Source organism: Octopus sinensis, linkage group LG2 (assembly GCF_006345805.1).
Source record: "Octopus sinensis linkage group LG2, ASM634580v1, whole genome shotgun sequence".
Taxonomy (NCBI): Eukaryota; Metazoa; Mollusca; class Cephalopoda; order Octopoda; family Octopodidae; genus Octopus; species Octopus sinensis.
The window spans coordinates 182,511,435-182,533,836 of record NC_042998.1 but is presented as its reverse complement, the minus strand read 5'-3'; the positions used below and the strand labels follow the sequence as shown (position 1 = coordinate 182,533,836).

Genomic DNA, 22,402 nt, shown 5'->3' with positions numbered 1-22,402 from the left:
AATATCTTCTTTAGTACACATGCATCTATATTTGTATAAGTATAATATATGTATGTATGTATGTATGTATGTATGTATGTATGTATGTATGTATGTGTGTGTATGTATGTGTGTATGTATGTGTGTGTGTATGTGTGTGTGTATGTATGTGTATGTATGTATATGTCTATCATGATAGATAAAACTGCTAAATTCAACATGTTAACAGGGCCACCATATTTCTTGTACAAAAATATATCAGAATCTTTACAAGGGAATGATTTATCATTATAACATTGAAAACACATTATATTTCATATTCGCTAAAGAGGAACTCTTGTTTTATTCTGTGGATTTCATAACAAGTTCACTTCTTTTTGATGTATTATATGTAATCCAATAACAGCGATACAAATTATGTATCCCTTAAAACGGTTTTTGTGCATCTATAGAGAATACTGAACTCTCTTACACAGCATCTTGATTTTAGGACTTCTAAATAAATTACGAATACCCAAATTGTGAAGTAAGTTATGCAATAACATGAAATTAGTTATCGGATAGTAAGAATTCAAATAAAGTAGCCTTGAAAAAGGGCTTTAATGCATTCCCAGAGTATATAGAACATAGAAGGAAATACTAATAAAGTATATTATTCTATAATCGTGAAGCATGTTACATAATAACAGGCTAATCAAATTTGAGATAACAATTTAAAGTAAATAACTCTGAAAAGGGCTTTCATGCATTCCTTGAGAATATTACCCTCAGGGGTGGTGGTGTTGATATATTCGTGAATAAGTCACTAACCGAAATAAGTTGATTTATTGTTTAGTAAAATACTATTTACTTGTTTAAAGGCTGTACTGGATAAATTGTTAAAATAACTCTAACAGTTCAAATACTAAGAAATAAGCATACTCAATTTCCTTTTTACCAAATAATTTAGGTAAATGAATGGGTTATTTCCCTTGTTTATATATAAGGATTCCTTCCAGGGGCCCTTCTGTCAATTTTTCAACAGTTTGAGTATGCCATGAGGTTTCTAGACATGAGTTCTCCTCACGTGTCAAGTTTCATTGAAATTGATAAAACAATGTATGAGGAGTTAGCTAACAGATCCACAAGCACACCCAAAGAAAGAATTGCCCACATATGAGGTAGATATCTATATACATATATGTATGTATGTATGCATGTATGTATGTATATATATATATATATATATATATATACATGATATATATCATATGTATGTATGTACACATAAAAGCATGTATGTATGTATATTAAAAAAAATGGAGGTAGTATTTGGATACCGAATATTTATTTAGTGTGTTGATAAAAATCTCAAAAGGACAAAAGAGCTAAATAAAAATTTCTTATGCAAATCCTGACTGCCTACCTCTCTCTCGCTTTCTCTCTCTCTATGTATATATGTATATATATATATATATATATATACTTTATTTTAAGCTCCGGTCTATATATATTATATATATATATATATTATATATATATATATATGCACACATACATATACTTACATATAATACATACATACATATATATGATGTTCATATTAATGATGTGTAGGGACACTGTATTTCATTATGTGACCATGATATACTACAAATTATATCTAATGTTTTTATAAGTCTCTGTTCTGCTGTGTTAACTATTACATCACTCGTTAAAGTTATCCCTACAGATTTTCTATAGAAATTATAGCCACCACTAATTTTGTTTTGACATTAATAATACGTCATTAATATTTATGCACCAGCTTCACAAATGTTTTTTGATAATTGGTATATTGTGTAAAGTTACACTGCTGTATTTAGTAGCTGTTTAATCAATTTGTTCATGGATGATTTATAGGTTGGCTGGGTGCTGATGAAAGACGAAAAATTCCTGAAATATTTCATGTATTCCCACTATCCGTTTTCATCTTCGATCTCAAGAAATGTTGGAGCAAAATCAGGGCTGACTATAATTTCTATAGAAAATCTGAAGAAATAAACTAAACAAGTCATTTAAAATCCGTTTTCCATGCTGGCATGTGTTGAATGGTTTGACAGGAGCTAGCAATCTGAAGAGCCGCACCTGACTTCAATTGTTTATTTTAGCATGATTTCTATAGCTGGATGTTCTTGCTAATGCCAACCACTTTACAGAATGTAGCGAGGGCTCTTTACAAGACACCAGTGTAGGTACTTTTTATGTGACTCCATCATGGTAGGTCTTACATGGCAGCAGCATGTGTGCTTTTTACGTGACACCAGCACAAGTGCTTTTTATGTGGCACATTTTTTTTATCAAGTTCTTTTTCATATTTTCATAGAATTTCCTTTCAGTTCGTTCCTAGAACTTCATGGCCTCATCTTCAGAATGAAGAGATGCTGGAATGTGTTGCTACCACTTTAGAGTAATGTTACTGCCAAAATTTGAATTGTGACTGTTTGCGTTGTAAACTTTTGATTGATGACAAAATTTAACAGTCAAAATTGAATTACCCCTTCTTACTATAAAAGTAGTGCCAACAACACATAATCTTGAAGATAAGATTATGATGTTGTAAATATGTGGATGAATTAATTACTGAATGAAGACCATTTTAAATTCTTATGCAAAGTGTGTGTGTGTGGGTGTGTGTGTGAGTATATGTGTATGGGAGTGTCTGTGTTGTACTCTGTGCATATGTGTATTTGTTAGTTTTAGTTTCCGTACAAGAGGAAATGTGCTCACAGTAAAAGTGCAGTGTATTTATTGTAATGTTGAGACTAAACATTGTTACCATTATGGCTTTTGTATTTTAACCTTTATCATCTATCTATCTATATATATATATATCTGTATACATTCATGAGTTCTTTTAACAAATTAGAAATGATTTGTTTTGAAAATTTATTATTTTAATACAATAATGTTTCTGATTTCATTTAATCTTACAGGAAATGGTCCAAACTCCTAAATCTAGCAGAATTGAGGTGACAGAATTTGAAACGGTAATTACTTTGTGCATGTTGACCTCGGTTTAGTAAGCAAATATCTTCTTTAGTACACATGCATCTATATTTGTATAAGTATAATATATGTATGTATGTATGTATGTATGTATGTATGTGTGTGTATGTATGTGTGTATGTATGTGTGTGTGTATGTGTGTGTGTATGTATGTGTATGTATGTATATGTCTATCATAATAGATAAAACTGCTAAATTCAACATGTTAACAGGGCCACCATATTTCTTGTACAAAAATATATCAGAATCTTTACAAGGGAATGATTTATCATTATAACATTGAAAACACATTATATTTCATATTCGCTAAAGAGGAACTCTTGTTTTATTCTGTGGATTTCATAACAAGTTCACTTCTTTTTGACGTATTATATGTAATCCAATAACAGCAATACAAATTATGTATCCCTTAAAACGGTTTTTGTGCATCTATAGAGAATACTGAACTCTCTTACACAGGATCTTGATTTTAGGACTTCTAAATATATTACAAATACCCAAATTGTGAAGTAAGTTATGTAATAACATGAAATTAGTTATCGGATAGTAAGAATTCAAATAAAGTAGCCCGAAAAAGGGCTTTAATGCATTCCCAGAGTATATAGAACATAGAAGCAAATACTAATAAAGTATATTATTCTATAGTCGTGAAGCATGTTACATAATAACAGGCTAATCAAATTTGAGATAACAATTTAAAGTAAATAACTCTGAAAAGGGCTTTCGTGCATTCCTTGAGAATATTACCCTCAGGGGTGGTGGTGTTGATATATTCGTGAATAAGTCACTAACCGAAATAAGTTGATTTATTGTTTAGTAAAATACTATTTACTTGTTTAAAGGCTGTACTGGATAAATTGTTAAAATAATTCTAACAGTTCAAATACTAAGAAATAAGCATACTCAATTTCCTTTTTACCAAATAATTTAGGTAAATGAATGGGTTATTTCCCTTGTTTATATATAAGGATTCCTTCCAGGGGCCCTTCTGTCAATTTTTCAACGTTTTGAGTATGCCATGAGGTTTCTAGACATGAGTTCTCCTCACGTGTCAAGTTTCATTGAAATTGATTAAACAATGTATGAGGAATTAGCTAACAGATCCACAAGCACACCCAAAGAAAGAATTGGCCACATATGATGTAGATATCTATATACATATATGTATGTATGTATGCATGTATGTATGTATATATATATATATATATATATATATATACACATGATATATATCATATGTATGTATGTACACATAAAAGCATGTATGTATGTATATTTGAGGTGATGTACAGATTTTATATATTAAAAAGAAATGGAGGTAGTATTTGGATACGGACTATTTATTTAGTGTGTTGATAAAAATCTCAAAAGGACAAAAGAGCTAAATAAAAATTTCTTATGCAAATCCTGACAGCCTATCTCTCTCTCTCTTTCTCTCTCTCTCTCTATATATATATATATGTGTATATATATATATATATATATATATATATGCACACATACATATACTTACATATAATACATACATACATATATATGATGTCCATATTAATGATGTGTAGGGACACTGTATTTCATTATGTGACCATGATATACTACAAATTATATCTAATGTTTTTATAAGTCTCTGTTCTGCTGTGTTAACTATTACATCACTCGTTAAAGTTATCCCTACAGATTTTCTATAGAAATTATAGCCACCACTAATTTTGTTTTGACATTAATAATACGTCATTAATATTTATGCAGCAGCTTCACAAATGTTTTTTGATAATTGGTATATTGTGTAAAGTTACACAGCTGTATTTAGTAGCTGTTTAATCAATTTGTTCATGGATGATTTATGGGTTGGCTGGGTGCTGATGAAAGAGGAAAAATTCCTGAAATATTTCATGTATTCCCACTATCCGTTTTCATCTTCGATCTCAAGAAATGTTGGAGCAAAATCAGGGCTGACTATAATTACTATAGAAAATCTGAAGAAATAAACTAAACAAGTCATTTAAAATCCGTTTTCCATGCTGGCATGTGTTGAATGGTTTGACAGGAGCTAGCAATCTGAAGAGCTGCACCTGACTTCAATTGTTTATTTTAGCATGATTTCTATAGCTGGATGTTCTTGCTAATGCCAACCACTTTACAGAATGTAGCGAGGGCTCTTTACAAGACACCAGTGTAGGTACTTTTTATGTGACTCCATCATGGTAGGTCTTACATGGCAGCAGCATGTGTGCTTTTTACGTGATACCAGCACAAGTGCTTTTTATGTGGCACATTTTTTTTATCAAGTTCTTTTTCATATTTTCATAGAATTTCCTTTCAGTTCGTTCCTAGAACTTCATGGCCTCATCTTCAGAATGAAGAGATGCTGGATGTGTTGCTACCACTTTAGAGTAATGTTACTGCCAAAATTTGAATTTTGACTGTTTGCGTTGTAAACTTTTGATTGATGACAAAATTTAACAGTCAAAATTGAATTACCCCTTCTTACTATAAAAGTAGTGCCAACAAACATAATCTTGAAGATAAGATTATGATGTTGTAAATATGTGGATGAATTAATTACTGAATGAAGACCATTTTAAATTCTTATGCAAAGTGTTGTGTGTGGGTGTGTGTGTGAGTATATGTGTATGGGAGTGTCTGTATGTACTATGTGTGCATATGTGTATTTGTTAGTTTTAGTTTCCGTACAAGAGGAAATGTGCTCACAGTAAAAGTGCAGTGTATTTATTGTAATGTTGAGACTAAACATTGTTACCATTATGGCTTTTGTATTTTAACCTTTATCATCTATCTATCTATATATATATATATCTGTATACATTCATGAGTTCTTTTAACAAATTAGAAATGATTTGTTTTGAAAATTTATTATTTTAATACAATAATGTTTCTGATTTTATTTAATTTTACAGCCAATGGGCCCACTACCTAGATCTAGCAAACATGAGTCAACAGAATTTGAAATGGTAATTACTTTGGACATGTTGACCTCGGTTTAGGAAGCAAATATCTTCTTTAGTACACATGCATCTATATTTGTATAAGTATAATATATGTATGTATGTATGTATGTATGTATGTGTGTGTATGTATGTGTGTATGTATGTGTGTGTGTATGTGTGTGTGTATGTATGTGTATGTATGTATATGTCTATCATGATAGATAAAACTGCTAAATTCAGCATGTTAACAGGGCCACCATATTTCTTGTACAAAAATATATCAGAATCTTTACAAGGGAATGATTTATCATTATAACATTGAAAACACATTATATTTCATATTCGCTAAAGAGGAACTCTTGTTTTATTCTGTGGATTTCATAACAAGTTCACTTCTTTTTGATGTATTATATGTAATCCAATAACAGCGATACAAATTATGTATCCCTTAAAATGGTTTTTGTGCATCTATAGAGAATACTGAACTCTCTTACACAGGATCTTGAATTTAGGACTTCTAAATAAATTATGAATACCCAAATTCTGAAGTAAGTTATGCAATAACATGAAATTAGTTTTCGGATAGTAAGAATTCAAATAAAGTAGCCCGAAAAAGGGCTTTAATGCATTCCCAGAGTATATAGAACATAAAAGGAAATTCTAATAAAGTATATTATTCTATAATCGTGAAGCATGTTACATAATAACAGGCTAATTAAATTTGAGATAACAATTTAAAGTAAATAACTCTGAAAAGGGCTTTCGTGCATTCCTTGAGAATATTACCCTCAGGGGTGGTGGTGTTGATATATTCGTGTATAAGTCACTAACCGAAATAAGTTGATTTATTGTTTAGTAAAATACTATTTACTTGTTTAAAGGCTGTACTGGATAAATTGTTAAAATAACTCTAACAGTTCAAATACTAAGAAATAAGCATACTCAATTTCCTTTTTACCAAATAATTTAGGTAAATGAATGGGTTATTTCCCTTGTTATATATAAGGATTCCTTCCAGGGGCCCTTCTGTCAATTTTTCAACAGTTTGAGTATGCCATGAGGTTTCTAGACATGAGTTCTCCTGACGTGTCAAGTTTCATTGAAATTGATAAAACATGTATGAGAAGTTAGCTAACAGATCCACAAGCACACCCAAAGAAAGAATTGCCCACATATGAGGTAGTTATCTATATACATATATGTATGTATGTATGCATGTATGTATGTATGTAGTATATTATATATATAATATATAATATATATAATATATATATATATATACATGATATATATCATATGTATGTATGTACACATAAAAGCATGTATGTATGTATATTAAATAAAAATGGAGGTAGTATTTGGATACCGACTATTTATTTAGTGTGTTGATAAAAATCTCAAAAGGACAAAAGAGCTAAATAAAAATTTCTTATGCAAATCCTGACTGCCTACCTCTCTCTCTCTTTCTCTCTATATATATATGTATATATATATATACATATAAGAAAATAGTAAAGTGTGAAAAAACGACAGAAGGCTTAAATGTTAAAAAATATATATATTTGTGTCAAAATGTCTGGAGAATATTGGAAAAATTTTTTTTTCGTTTCCTTAAAATGACATAATTTAAAAAATTTTTTAAGAAATTACCGGTTTCGCGTGTAGCTTTTCAAATTTCTTGTGACGTTATGTTTTATTGCATGGAATTATCGTTGTTTTTATTTCCAGGAGATTTCTAAATAAGGGGAGGTAGTGAGTGATTTTTTCCGGTGTAGGGGAGATAATCGCTTAAAAATTTTTTTTTCCCTTTTCCTTGTTAATTTCTCTGTGTCAGTATGTTCGGATGGTTGAGTCTGGGTTTGTACTTTTCAATGAAGAATGTTTCCTTGTTCAGTCTCATTTGTGTTGATGATCCGAAAGCACATTGGTAAAATGGGAAGATTAAAAATTGTGGCAGTAGTTGCTTTGCGCATTTCTCAATGTGCTCACTAAAAGGTATCATTCTATATTCTGGGAATGCAATCTGTTGTCGATGCAGTGTGCATCTGCGCCTGAGTGATAGTCCCATGGAACCCACGTAGTCTTGGTGGCAGCCCGAGCATTTAATACATAAATTATGTTTTCAGAGGCACAAGTAAAGTTAGATTTGATCTTAAATTTCTGTCCCTCTTTAAAGAAGAATTCTGATCCTTCCAATAGGTTAGGACATGTTGCACAGTTCGATCTACCACATTTTTTTACTTTTGCATCCGTAATTTTAGAAGACAATTTTGCCTTTGTGAGAATCTTTTTAAGTGATTTAGGCTGTTTGTAGCTTTTAATGATTTGGTGTATGTTTAGAATTTCCTTTAATTTTGGGTTTTTATGAAGTATTGGTAAATCTCTGGTGATGATGGTGAAGGCTTCTTTGTTTCTGGGGTTGTATGTAGATATGTAAGGTAGTATTTTCGGGGAAGGTGTGTTGTTGTGTTGAACTTTTCTTAAAGTTTCTATGTTGATTTCTGTTGCACGTCTGATCCCATCCTCTATGAGTTGAGCTGGGTAATGTCTGTCAATTAGGGTGTTTTTGAGTTCTTGCAGTCTAAAGTTCCTGGTATTTTGTTCTGACACTATTGTGCATATCCTTCTTGCAAGGTTGAAGGGGATGTTTGTTTTAGTGTGTCTTGGGTGGCATGAATTAAAAAGAAGGTATTGTTTGGCGTCTGTGGCTTTGTAAAAAATGTCTGTTTCTATTTTAAGGTTAATTTTTTTAATTAGTATATCCAAGAACGGGAGCTCCTTTTGGTTGTATTCCATTGTGAACTGTATATTTGGGTTTATGCTGTTCAATAGGTTTTTAAATTTTAGGAGTTTATCTATGTTTTCATTCCAGAGAATGAAACAATCGTCTAGGAATCGTTTCCAATTCTCTTTTATGTATTGAGAGAGGGAGTTTCCAAAGATTGATAGAGATTCCTGGTAAATGATTATTTCCATGTATCCCATTGTTAAGTTCGCAATGACTGGTGCTGCCCTTGTACCCATAGCAATTCCGGATTTTTGACGGTAAAATGTATTGTCAAACATGAAGTGGTTATTGTGTAGGATGAATTCAATTGATTTAGTAATGAATTCCTTACTGATCCTTTTTGGTATTTCTTCCAGAAATTGGTCTAACCAGAATTGTATTGCCTCCAGTCCATAATTATGAGGAATACTGGTATACAAGTTGACTACATCAAATGAAACCAGGATTGTTTCTTCCTTGGTTTTTTTTGGGAGGTGGTTTAACATATCTAAGTCATCTCTGATATGGCTATCGATATGTTTAAGGAAGGGTTTCAAGAGGATGTCCATAAGTAGACTTAGTCTGTGTGTTTCACAGGTTGGGCCAGCTACAATGGGTCGTAGTTTTAGGTCCCCCGGATTAGGTGTATGTATGTCTTTGGTGATTTTTTAATGGTTTCATTTATAATTTGACTTTTATGAATTTTTGGCAGACCATAGAAAAGGCTAGGTTTGCATTTAAAGTTTGTTAGGAAATCAATCTCTTTGGTTGTCAGTTCCTTTTCATGGGTTTTAATTAGTGAAGATAGAGTTTTCATTATTTTTTGTGGGGTGTAGTTGGTAATTTTTTCATAATGTAGGTCTTCATCAAGCAAGGAAATTACAAGATTTCTGTAGTATGATGTATCCATTATTACAACTGCATTTCCCTTGTCCGCTTCCTTAATGGTTATATCTTCATCATTTTGGAGTTCTATCAGTTCTTTCCATTGTGTAGTGTTAAAATTTGGGTTAGCTTTCTGTTTATGTATAGTATGGTAGGGGAAGTTCTCAATGTGGTTACAGAATTCGTCAAGATCTTTATTTCTTCCTCTGTGTGGGATGTGTTCACTTTTGTTCTTGACTAGTGATTCATCTTCAGTATTGAAACTGTTTGATGCTTCTGCTAGTCTTAATTTTCTGCAAAATTCTGTTATATTATCCTTGAGTTCATTTAGGTTTGCTCTGCGTGGAGTTGGTGTAAATTTGAGCCTTTTGCGAGGATGTCAATTTTTATGTTAGAAAGAGGTTTGGTTGAAAGATTGATTATCTTCGGTTTTCCTTATTACTAGGTTCCAGCCTGTGTCCTGGTGTCCCTGGTCCCTGGCTAAAAAATGTTGGGTGTAATTTTGTTTGTATGAGTTGTCTGTGAGGTTGTGTGGTATTTGGTCGGGGGAGTGGTGGTATTGTTGCCTCCGATCGTTGTGTGTGTGGGGGAATCTATGGTTGTTAATGCTTGTGGTGTGTGTAAATTTCTGTATGGGGAATATTTTTGTTTCGAACTTCTTGTATGTGGGATGTTGCTTGACATAGTGTTTCTTTGCATTTGTCTTGTGTTTAGTGGGGACCAGTAGTTTTGGTTCATGGGGTAGTAGTGATTTGTGTGTGGTGTATTTCTTATCCTAGTGTCGTATTGTGCTGTATGGTGGTTGGGTCTGGTATTAGGATGTTGTTGTTTGTTCTGTTTTTGGTGTAATTTCTTTCATAGATGCGTCCTCTTTCAGCTAGTTCCCTGTTAGGTCTAGCGTGGTTTGTAAAGGTTGGTTGTGGGTGATTTCTGTTTTTAGTGTATGGAGGATAGTTGGGGGTTGTTCGTGGGTTGTTAGTTTTTCTTTTTTATTTATTGTAATTTTCTTAAGGAAGGGATTATTTGTACCCAATTCATTTTTGAAGGTTTCACTATATTTTTGGAAGAAGTCCATGTTTTTCTCCCAGCGTAGGAGAGAATTTCTCTCTTCTCTCTCACAGGAATCCTTCCAGTGATCCAATGTATTATCGAGGGGTTGTCCCTCGGTATATTTTAGTATTAGATTGTGCATCTCCTCGTCTATGCTTTTAAGTTTTTCTTCATTTGTGGAGGCCCTGAGTCTTAGAAGCTCTATTTCTGATTTAAAATTGAACAGAGCTGACTTTTCTCTAATAGATCTCTGTCCGTCAGGCTCGTTAGGAATTAATTTTATCTGGAATTTGCGTGGGAGGATAATTGGTGTTGAGTTTATCCATCCCTCGTAGATATCTGCTTTGTTGGAATTTTTTATCATGTTCCAGTAGGTGAGTTTTCTGTTGTGCAGTTTTATTCCAAACGTTTCCTATTTTTCTTTTTGTTGGGTTGGTTTGGGTGCGTATGGTGTCCTGCTGTGTTTCATTAGGTGCCTGTGTATTATTTTCGGATTTGTTGATGAAAATTGAGTTCAGTGTTGTATATACAGTTGTGTAGATCCTTACTCACCTGGTCAGTGTAACGGGTTGCATCTTCATTGCTTTTACTTTTACTTTCCCGGGCGAGTAAGTTTGATTCCTCAATTTTGTTGTTCAGGTTAAGAAGCTGTGAATTAATATTTTTCAGTTCTTGAGTATGTCCTCATTTAAGGTTTTGTCCGAGGTGTTTGACTTCTGTGGCATTTTCGTTCTCATGTGTTTAATATATAGATAAGAAAGTTTGTTTGGTAAAGCACGTGGGTGAATATATAAAGAAAATAGTAAAGTGTGAAAAAACGACAGAAGGCTAAAATGTTAAAAAATATATATATATTTGTGTCAAAATGTCTGGAGAATATTGGAAAATTTTTTTTTTTTTTCCTTTCCTTAAAATGACATAATTTAAAAAATTTTTAAAGAAATTACCGGTTTCGCATGTAGCTTTTCAAATTTCTTGTGACGTTATGTTTATATTGCATGGAATTATCGTTGTTTTTATTTCCAGGAGATTTCTAAATAAGGGGAGGTAGTGAGTGATTTTTTCTTTAAAAATTTTTAAAATTATGTCATTTTAAGGAAAGGAAAAAAAAAAAAAAAATTTTTCCAATATTCTCCAGACATTTTGACACAAATATATATATTTTTTAACATTTAAGCCTTCTGTCGTTTTTTCACACTTTACTATTTTCTTATATATTCACCCACGTGCTTTACCAAACAAACTTTCTTATCTATATATACATATATATATATATGCACACATACATATACTTACATATAATACATACATACATATATGATGTCCATATTAATGATGTGTAGGGACACTGTATTTCATTATGTGACCATGATATACTACAATTATATCTAATGTTTTTATAAGTCTCTGTTCTGCTGTGTTAACTATTACATCACTCGTTAAAGTTATCCCTACAGATTTTCTATAGAAATTATAGCCACCACTAATTTTGTTTTGACTTAATAATGCGTCATTAATATTTATGCACGCTTCACAAATGTTTGTTGATAATTGGTATATTGTGTAAAGTTACACAGCTGTATTTAGTAGCTGTTTAATAATCAATTTGTTCATGGATGATTTATAGGTTGGCTGGGTGCTGATGAAAGAGGAAAACTTCCTGAAATATTTCATGTATGCCCACTATCCGTTTTCATCTTCGATCTCAAGAAATGTTGGAGCAAAATCAGGGCTGACTATAATTTATATAGAAAATCTGAAGAAATAAACTAAACAAGTCATTTAAAATCCGTTTTCCATGCTGGCATGTGTTGAATGGTTTGACAGGAGCTAGCAATCTGAAGAGCTGCACCTGACTTCAATTGTTTATTTTAGCATGATTTCTATAGCTGGATGTTCTTGCTAATGCCAACCACTTTACAGAATGTAGCGAGGGCTCTTTACAAGACACCAGTGTAGGTACTTTTTATGTGACTCCATCATGGTAGGTCTTACATGGCAGCAGCATGTGTGCTTTTTACGTGATACCAGCACAAGTGCTTTTTATGTGGCACATTTTTTTTATCAAGTTCTTTTTCATATTTTCATAAATTTCCTTTCAGTTCGTTCCTAGAACTTCATGGCCTCATCTTCAGAATGAAGAGATGCTGGATGTGTTGCTACCACTTTAGAGTAATGTTACTGCCAAAATTTGAATTTTGACTGTTTGCGTTGTAAACTTTTGATTGATGACAAAATTTAACAGTCAAAATTGAATTACCCCTTCTTACTATAAAAGTAGTGCCAACACACATAATCTTGAAGATAAGATTATGATGTTGTAAATATGTGGATGAATTAATTACTGAATGAAGACCATTTAAATTCTTATGCAAAGTGTGTGTGTGTGGGTGTGTGTGTGAGTATATGTGTATGGGAGTGTCTGTATGTACTATGTGTGCATATGTGTATTTGTTAGTTTTAGTTTCCGTACAAGAGGAAATGTGCTCACAGTAAAAGTGCAGTGTATTTATTGTAATGTTGAGACTAAACATTGTTACCATTATGGCTTTTGTATTTTAACCTTTATCATCTATCTATCTATATATTATATATCTGTATACATTCATGAGTTCTTTTACAAATTAAGATGATTTGTTTTGAAAATTTATTATTTTAATACAATATGTTTCTGATTTTATTCAATTTTACAGCCAATGGGCCCACTACCTAGATCTAGCAAAATGAGTCAACAGAATTTGAAATGGTAATTACTTTGGACATGTTGACCTCGGTTTAGGAAGCAATATCTTCTTTAGTACACATGCATCTATTTGTATAAGTATAATATATGTATGTATGTATGTATGTATGTATGTATGTGTGTGTATGTATGTGTGTATGTATGTGTGTGTGTATGTGTGTGTGTATGTATGTGTATGTATGTATATGTCTATCATAATAGATAAAACTGCTAATTCAACATGTTAACAGGGCCACCGTATTTCTTGTACAAAATATATCAGAATCTTTACAAGGGAATGATTTATCATTATACATTGAAAACACATTATATTTCATATTCGCTAAAGAGGAACTCTTGTTTTATTCTGTGGATTTCATAACAAGTTCACTTCTTTTTGATGTATTATATGTAATCCAATAACAGCGATACAAATTATGTATCCCTTAAAACGGTTTTTGTGCATCTATAGAGAATACTGAACTCTCTTACACAGGATCTTGATTTTAGGACTTCTAAATAAATTACGAATACCCAAATTGTGAAGTAAGTTATGCAATAACATGAAATTAGTTATCGGATAGTAAGAATTCAAATAAAGTAGCCCGAAAAAGGGCTTTAATGCATTCCCAGAGTATATAGAACAAATAAGAAGATAAATACTATATAAAGTATATTATTCTATAGTCGTGGAATGTTACATAATAACAGGCTAATCAAATTTGAGATAACAATTTAAGTAAATAACTCTGAAAAGGCTTTCGTGCATTCCTTGAGAATATTACCCTCAGGGGTGGTGGTGTTGATATATTCGTGAATAAGTCACTAACCGAAATAAGTTGATTTATTGTTTAGTAAAATACTATTTACTTGTTTAAGGCTGTACTGGATAAATTGTTAAAATAACTCTAACAGTTCAAATACTAAGAAATAAGCATACTCAATTTCCTTTTTACCAATAATTTAGGTAAATGAATGGGTTATTTCCCTTGTTTATATATAAGGATTTCTTCCAGGGGCCCTTCTGTCAATTTTTCAACAGTTTGAGTATGCCATGAGGTTTCTAGACATGAGTTCTCCTCACGTGTCAAGTTTCATTGAAATTGATTAAACAATGTATGAGGAGTTAGCTAACAGATCCACAAGCACACCCAAAGAAAGAATTGCCCACATATGAGGTAGATATCTATATACATATATGTATGTATGTATGCATGTATGTATGTATATATATATATATATATATATACATGATATATATCATATGTATGTATGTACACATAAAAGCATGTATGTATGTATATTAAAAAAAAATGGAGGTAGTATTTGGATACCGAATATTTATTTAGTGTGTTGATAAAAATCTCAAAAGGACAAAAGAGCTAAATAAAAATTTCTTATGCAAATCCTGACTGCCTACCTCTCTCTCGCTTTCTCTCTCTCTATGTATATATGTATATGTATATATATATATATACTTTATTTTAAGCTCCGGTCTATATATATATATATATATATAATATATATATATATATATATATACATGATATATATCATATGTATGTATGTACACATAAAAGCATGTATGTATGTATATAAAAAAAAATGGAGGTAGTATTTGGATACCGAATATTTATTTAGTGTGTTGATAAAAATCTCAAAAGGACAAAAGAGCTAAATAAAAATTTCTTATGCAAATCCTGACTGCCTACCTCTCTCTCGCTTTCTCTCTCTCTATGTATATATGTATATGTATATATATATATATACTTTATTTTAAGCTCCGGTCTATATATATATATATATATATATATATATATATATATATATATGCACACATACATATACTTACATATAATACATACATACATATATATGATGTTCATATTAATGATGTGTAGGGACACTGTATTTCATTATGTGACCATGATATACTACAAATTATATCTAATGTTTTTATAAGTCTCTGTTCTGCTGTGTTAACTATTACATCACTCGTTAAAGTTATCCCTACAGATTTTCTATAGAAATTATAGCCACCACTAATTTTGTTTTGACATTAATAATACGTCATTAATATTTATGCACCAGCTTCACAAATGTTTTTTGATAATTGGTATATTGTGTAAAGTTACACTGCTGTATTTAGTAGCTGTTTAATCAATTTGTTCATGGATGATTTATAGGTTGGCTGGGTGCTGATGAAAGGAAAACTTCCTGAAATATTTCATGTATGCCCACTATCCGTTTTCATCTTCGATCTCAAGAAATGTTGGAGCAAAATCAGGGCTGACTATAATTTCTATAGAAAATCTGAAGAAATAAACTAAACAAGTCATTTAAAATCCGTTTTCCATGCTGGCATGTGTTGAATGGTTTGACAGGAGCTAGCAATCTGAAGAGCCGCACCTGACTTCAATTGTTTATTTTAGCATGATTTCTATAGCTGGATGTTACTGTTAATGCCAACCACTTTACAGAATGTAGCGAGGGCTCTTTACAAGACACCAGTGTAGGTACTTTTTATGTGACTCCATCATGGTAGGTCTTACATGGCAGCAGCATGTGTGCTTTTTACGTGATACCAGCACAAGTGCTTTTTATGTGGCACATTTTTTTTATCAAGTTCTTTTTCATATTTTCATAGAATTTCCTTTCAGTTCGTTCCTAGAACTTCATGGCCTCATCTTCAGAATGAAGAGATGCTGGAATGTGTTGCTACCACTTTAGAGTAATGTTACTGCCAAAATTTGAATTTTGACTGTTTGCGTTGTAAACTTTTGATTGATGACAAAATTTAACAGTCAAAATTGAATAACCCCTTCTTACTATAAAAGTAGTGCCAACAACACATAATCTTGAAGATAAGATTATGATGTTGTAAATATGTGGATGAATTAATTACTGAATGAAGACCATTTTAAATTCTTATGCAAAGTGTGTGTGTGTGAGTATATGTGTATGGGAGTGTCTGTATGTACTATGTGTGCATATGTGTATTTGTTAGTTTTAGTTTCCGTACAAGGGGAAATGTGCTCACAGTAAAAGTGCAGTGTAATTATTGTAATGTTGAGACTAAACATTGTTACCATTATGGCTTTTGTATTTTAACCTTTATCATCTATCTATCTATATATATATATATCTGTATACATTCATGAGTTCTTTTAACAAATTAGAAATGATTTGTTTTGAAAATTTATTATTTTAATACAATAATGTTTCTGATTTCATTTAATCTTACAGGAAATGGTCCAAACTCCTAAATCTAGCAGAATTGAGGTGACAGAATTTGAAACGGTAATTACTTTGGGCATGTTGACCTGGGTTTAGTAAGCAAATATTCTTCTTTTTTGTAATATATATTAACAAGGCCATCATACTTCTTGTAAAAATGTATCAAATCTTTTACAAGGGAAAGGCTTATTATTATATCATTTTAACCACCTGAGTGGACTTAAGCAAAAGGAAATGAAGTGTTTTGCTTAAGAATACAATGCATCCCAGTCCAAGAATCGAAACCACAATCATACAATCATGAGTCCAACACGCTAACCACTGAGCAATGCACTTCCACTTTCATTTATCATGGTTGTTGTTTATCTTTGTATGATTCAGTATCTTCAGATCTGCCTTCTCCATTCCTTTCCACATTTTTGACATTGGACCTCTTCCATAGTTTCCTTCCATTTGTATCACTTGCCTTGGATTTGTTCTCCTTTCATATCTGTACTCACCAGTCAGTAACTGATAACTCATCATAGCTCTAATTTTCATGTTCACCTTGAGGCAAACTGTCATCAGATATCAAACTCGTTTTTTGCCTAGAGTATAGTTTTATTATTGTGTATGTATACATTCATGAGTTCTTTTAACACAATAAAAATGATTTGTTTTGAAAAATTATTTCAATAAAATAATGTATCTGATTTTATTTAATTTTACAGGAAAGGAGCCCATCTCCTAAATATAGCAAGTATGTGCCAACACTATTTGAAAAGGTAATTACTTTGGACATGTTGACCTCGGTTTAAGAATTAAATATCCACACAAATACACATGCATATATATATTTGTATGTGTGTATTATATGTATGTATGTATGTATGCATGCATGCATGTATGTATGTATGTATGTATGTATGCATGCATGCATGCATGCATGTATGTATGTATGTATGTATGTATGTATGTATGTATGTATGTATGCCTGTCTGTCTGCATGTATGTATGTATGTATGTCTGTATGTATGTATGTATGTATGTATGTATGTATGTATGTATGTACGTATGTATCTTGATAGATAGAAACTGTTAAATCTAACATAATAACAAGGTTATCATATTTCTTGTAAAAATACATCAAACTTTTTACAAGGGAAAGACTTATCATTATAACATTGAAAACACATTATATTTCATATTCATTGAAGAGGAACTTTTTTTATTCTGTGGATTTCATAACAAGTTCACTTCTTTTTTATGTATTATATGTTATTATTTTGTGGGGATTTTTCTCTGATATAAATGTTATTATCTGAATCCTGTGGTCTATCTTTACCAATATCCCATTGTGTGTTTATTTATTAAATTTTGTGCTGCCTGAAGTATTGTGACAGTGAAGTTGATTTGATTGTGATCCAGAATCTGCAGAATTTAAATCTGTTCTCTGTAAACATTATAAATGCCTTAACAATATCAGCTACTGTTTTACTGTAGCTCTATGTAATGTTTAAAGCTACAGTTCAATTGGCATTTTCCGTTAAAAGGCCATTTTGTTGTATTTTTGCAGTAGTGTCCAGACTGAAGAAGTCGGTGGTCTTTGTGAGGCTCTGGTTTTAGTGGAAGATTTTTTTTTTGAGTCTGTAATATCTAGGCATATATAGCTAACCTTAACATTGTATTGTACTAGATAGGGGTAATATTCTCTCAATTACTCACTGAATAATAAACAATTATGTAATAAAAGCTTTATATAAAGTGTCTGTGGGAGAAAACTAAATATTTAATAAAAGGATTAATGTTAATGACTTCTTTTGTATAAAGTGTACAAACATACTCATGGCTTCATAATATATTTGGGTTTAGAAAAAAAAGCTTCCATGGATTAGAGAGGTTTCACACTTAGAAACAGAATCAATTAATCTAATAAAATAGTTATAGATTACACAAATTCTTAAATGTACTAAGTAAATAGAACTTTCCAAATTCTCAATCATATAAATCACAATACATAAATCTTAATAGAGATGAGATAGTTCCCTTGGGTACCTGAGAAGGTACTTGAAGAAAATAACTTACCCCTAAAATATTCATTTGTAATTATTTGTGCTCATTAAATCATTTCAGACACAAAATGCACACAAACTCTGCATAATAAAATAAAAAATTAATCAATAGGAATCTCAATGTATGTTGGAGTTAATAACAAGAAAAGTGCACATTGCTAATGGCGAGTGAAAAATATTTATTGCAATGCTAAAAGTAATCCTTGTTATAACTCAGAGTTTTGCAGTTTACCACTAATTGATAACATGCATACAATCGGGATTTATTTCAGCAAACTCAAAACGTTTTAAGAAGTTTTATATTAATCATTTTATGCTATATCATTTGAAATTGTGAAATGTATTAATTATGTTAACACAATCAGAGATCAATCTTGTTTCTTTTTTCTTATAGCAACGAAAGACAAAATATTCCGACTACCTCGCAGTCACTCCTCCCAGGGTAACTATATTAAACACATTGACTTGGTTGGAGGAAGAGATTTTGTATACATACATACATGTATCTTACATATGAATGTATGTATATGTATGTGTGTGTTTATGTATGTATATATGTGCGTATATATGTGCGTGTATGTATGTATATATATATATATGAATATATGTATGTATGTATGTATGTATGTATGTATGTATGTATGTATGTATGTATGTATGTTCTATTTTTAAGTATATGAAATCTTCATCTGAAAAAGGAACAGGTTTCTAACAAAAATACAAAGTCTCATTGTAGGAATGTAGATAACAAAAACACTATCATGTTTTACCCCTAAGAACAGTCTTGTCTACTTTTGCTGTTCCACTCACAGTTATATTTGTAATGAGTGAATTAACAGGTTGATTTCTTTTTCTGAAAGCCATAGCTTATCCAGATTATCATGTGCATTTACTCACAAAAGCAAGTTCACCAATTATTATTGGTATAAATGTGAATTTAAAATCAGGATATAGAAGCTAGAGGCTTCAAATTAGTTGTCTGAAGTTGTTCCTTTTCTTTTTGATTTTCAAAGGTTCACATCAGTAGGGCATCTGATCTTTATGACATCACATACACTTTTATTTTCTGTCCCGAACAACAATATCTGGCTGGTTATGTTTACATTTGGCAGATTTTTTAATGGCAATGAATGTTCCAACATTATTCCATATGTTTATGCTTGTGTATGTATTCAATAACAGGACGATACACTATATCTGTTTCAGGTCGGTCTCTTTTTTGCAAACGACATTGTAAATTGTTTTAGTGATGTCATGTTGCATAGGGAGATAGTAACTTGACATGTTTGAGCTACTGCTACCTATATGTGATGTCTTCCACAGAAATATGACATAATTTACATTTTCAATTGCATTTTAGGGTTTCAGGGTCTTCACTGTCTCTTTTGTCTGCTAAGTATTTTGTAGCAAACTCCTATTCTTAGAATGCAAATGCATAGCCTTTGGAGTGTCATGAATCCAAGAGAGACTCCACTTCATGTTGATATTAATGTTCTCTTCAAGTCTTTGGAAAACATACTCATGCATAGCCTTTTATTGGTATGTTGAGCATTTCACATCCAGGTCTTCTTTGAGGTATTCTGTTGCTATTCTGGGTTTGTATGCATCAGAAAGAGATTACTTCCAGAGGAGCTGATATGTAGGATTTTTTTCTCTTCACTTTTTAGCACTAAGTTTATGTATTTATTTTTGCTACTGTTGTTTAGCAGGTGCTAAATGAGAAAGACTATATGACATTTAAAGACTGCTTGCATTGATCTCAAGCCTTTTTCTCCTTCCTCCCTTCTCAAGTTGAGCCAACCAATATCACTCTTTCTGTAGCAGTTTGCAGTTGATGTCAGGATCTTGGGTTTAAGTTTCAGATTTACATGAAAAATTTGATGGAAATAACCCCTCTTATTCACACTATTTCAAATTCTTTTTTAAGATATTGTCATTATCAATAAATATGGTAAAAATATCTTATCTATATGTGTTATATATAGTTATTAATGTACAATGTTTTTCTACCATACAAAATGTTGCTTTCTTACTTCTATTTGAGCATATCCTAGGTTTTTTAACAATAATCTATTTTATTAATTTGGCGGTCATCAAATTTGACCTTCCAGATATATTGTAACATTGATGTTGACTCAATTCTCTCTCTGTATTTAAAAGAATATGTGTGCCATGCTTACCTGATTCTAAAAGGGTTAATTGTTAGTCCAGTGTATGTCATTCCAATGCTATCTGCTATTTTGATATCATTTATATATTAAGACCATTGGTAGACATTTTCCATTGAGATATCAGTTTATTACATTTCTACAGCTGCATTCAGCTTGTTGGAGTGGTGGGATATTACTAAGACTTATTATTGAGAGAGTTGTGGCGGCTATATTATTTAGGCAGCTACAGCTAGTGCTTGAGGGGTTCTAGTTCTATTAGTTTAATTTCTTGGTCAGACTTATGTTGCAATCTCAACAATATACAATGTTATTGGAAAATGAATCAATTCTACACTTCCAGTTTTAGTTGACATTAAAAAAAAGAAGTAGAATAATTTTTAAATCAGAATGTGAATGTGTGAATATGTTGTATGTTCCTGGTTTTAAACTTGTACTCCATAATTCCTATGTAGTTCTTTTCGATACCATATGTGGAAGTTATTTTAGCTATGTACACGTATATTTTTTGAAAACATTCATTAAGGAAACATGGCTTGAATGGTTGTGTTGCTGTATGGGTTATCCTGAATAACTGGAATTGCATTCTGGTAATTTGAATTGTTCCTAGTTCTGTACCTTTGGTTATCATGGAATATTTATATTGAAATGCTTTTTTTCAGCAGCCTTGTTTAACATTTCATTATTCTTATTGGTGGGCTTATATTCATTGTTGTTATGTTCCCAGCTGTGAACAATAATAATTACCAATTGAGAAGGATATTCCAGTTTATTATTTGTGTAAACACACAACTTCAGTACAAAAACCCATTGATATTTGTGGATGTATATATGTGTTTCTGTTTGTATTTGTTTGTATGTAAATCACCTATTCTTATTTAAACAAAGTCAAAACATCATAAGTAAATGTTTTTTAGTAACTTTTACGTTGCATAACTTTTATTCATGATATATACTTTATATGTTAATGCAACCAGAATTTTTTCTATTTTATAGAGCAAAAGTTCCAGAGAGTACACGGCTTCTGCTGAAGAGGTAATTATCTTAACTGGAAAGCATGTGTGTGTGCATGTGCGCATGTATGTGTGTGTGTATGTGCCCTTCCTAACGCCAACCACTCCGCGAGTGTAGTGGGTGCTTTTTACGTGCCACCTGCACAGGTGCCAGGGGGGGTCCGGCATAAAATTTATAAGGTAAGAAAATGAAGAGTAGAGGATGTATAGCTAATTTATTTGTATCATAGTTTGTAGTTAAGATTTAAATACAAATAAATTTTTTAAAAACTGTTGTAAAGTGGGTTCCTCCCACTGGTGAGATGTGTGACTGTCGTTGTGTTGTAGTTGCTGTTGTATACTAGTAGCCACAATAGTTACCAGTCATCGGATACTGTTGTATCTCTTCATACCGGAATAGTAATACACTAACTTCTTCTGCCTTACTATTAATGATAACTCCACAAGACACTGACTAAAACTGTCGACTTTCAACTCTTCAGCTCTTGACCCTCTCTTGACAAGTGGCTACCGGTCTATTTATAATGGCTGCCTCCTACCACTTTTTTATTGGGA

At 31.6% G+C, this 22,402-nt stretch overlaps 1 protein-coding gene across 1 annotated transcript in view; it reads left to right on the top strand.

Moving 5' to 3' along the window:
- The window catches only part of LOC118762221, a 162,601-nt gene that overhangs the window by 108,701 nt on the left and 31,498 nt on the right, over window positions 1-22,402 (top strand). The window contains exons 32-36 of the mRNA XM_036500766.1: window positions 5,925-5,978; window positions 16,625-16,678; window positions 17,326-17,379; window positions 19,061-19,108; window positions 21,831-21,869. Coding sequence (XP_036356659.1) covers window positions 5,925-5,978; window positions 16,625-16,678; window positions 17,326-17,379; window positions 19,061-19,108; window positions 21,831-21,869 — 249 coding nt within the window. The remainder of the gene's footprint in view (window positions 1-5,924; window positions 5,979-16,624; window positions 16,679-17,325; window positions 17,380-19,060; window positions 19,109-21,830; window positions 21,870-22,402) is intronic.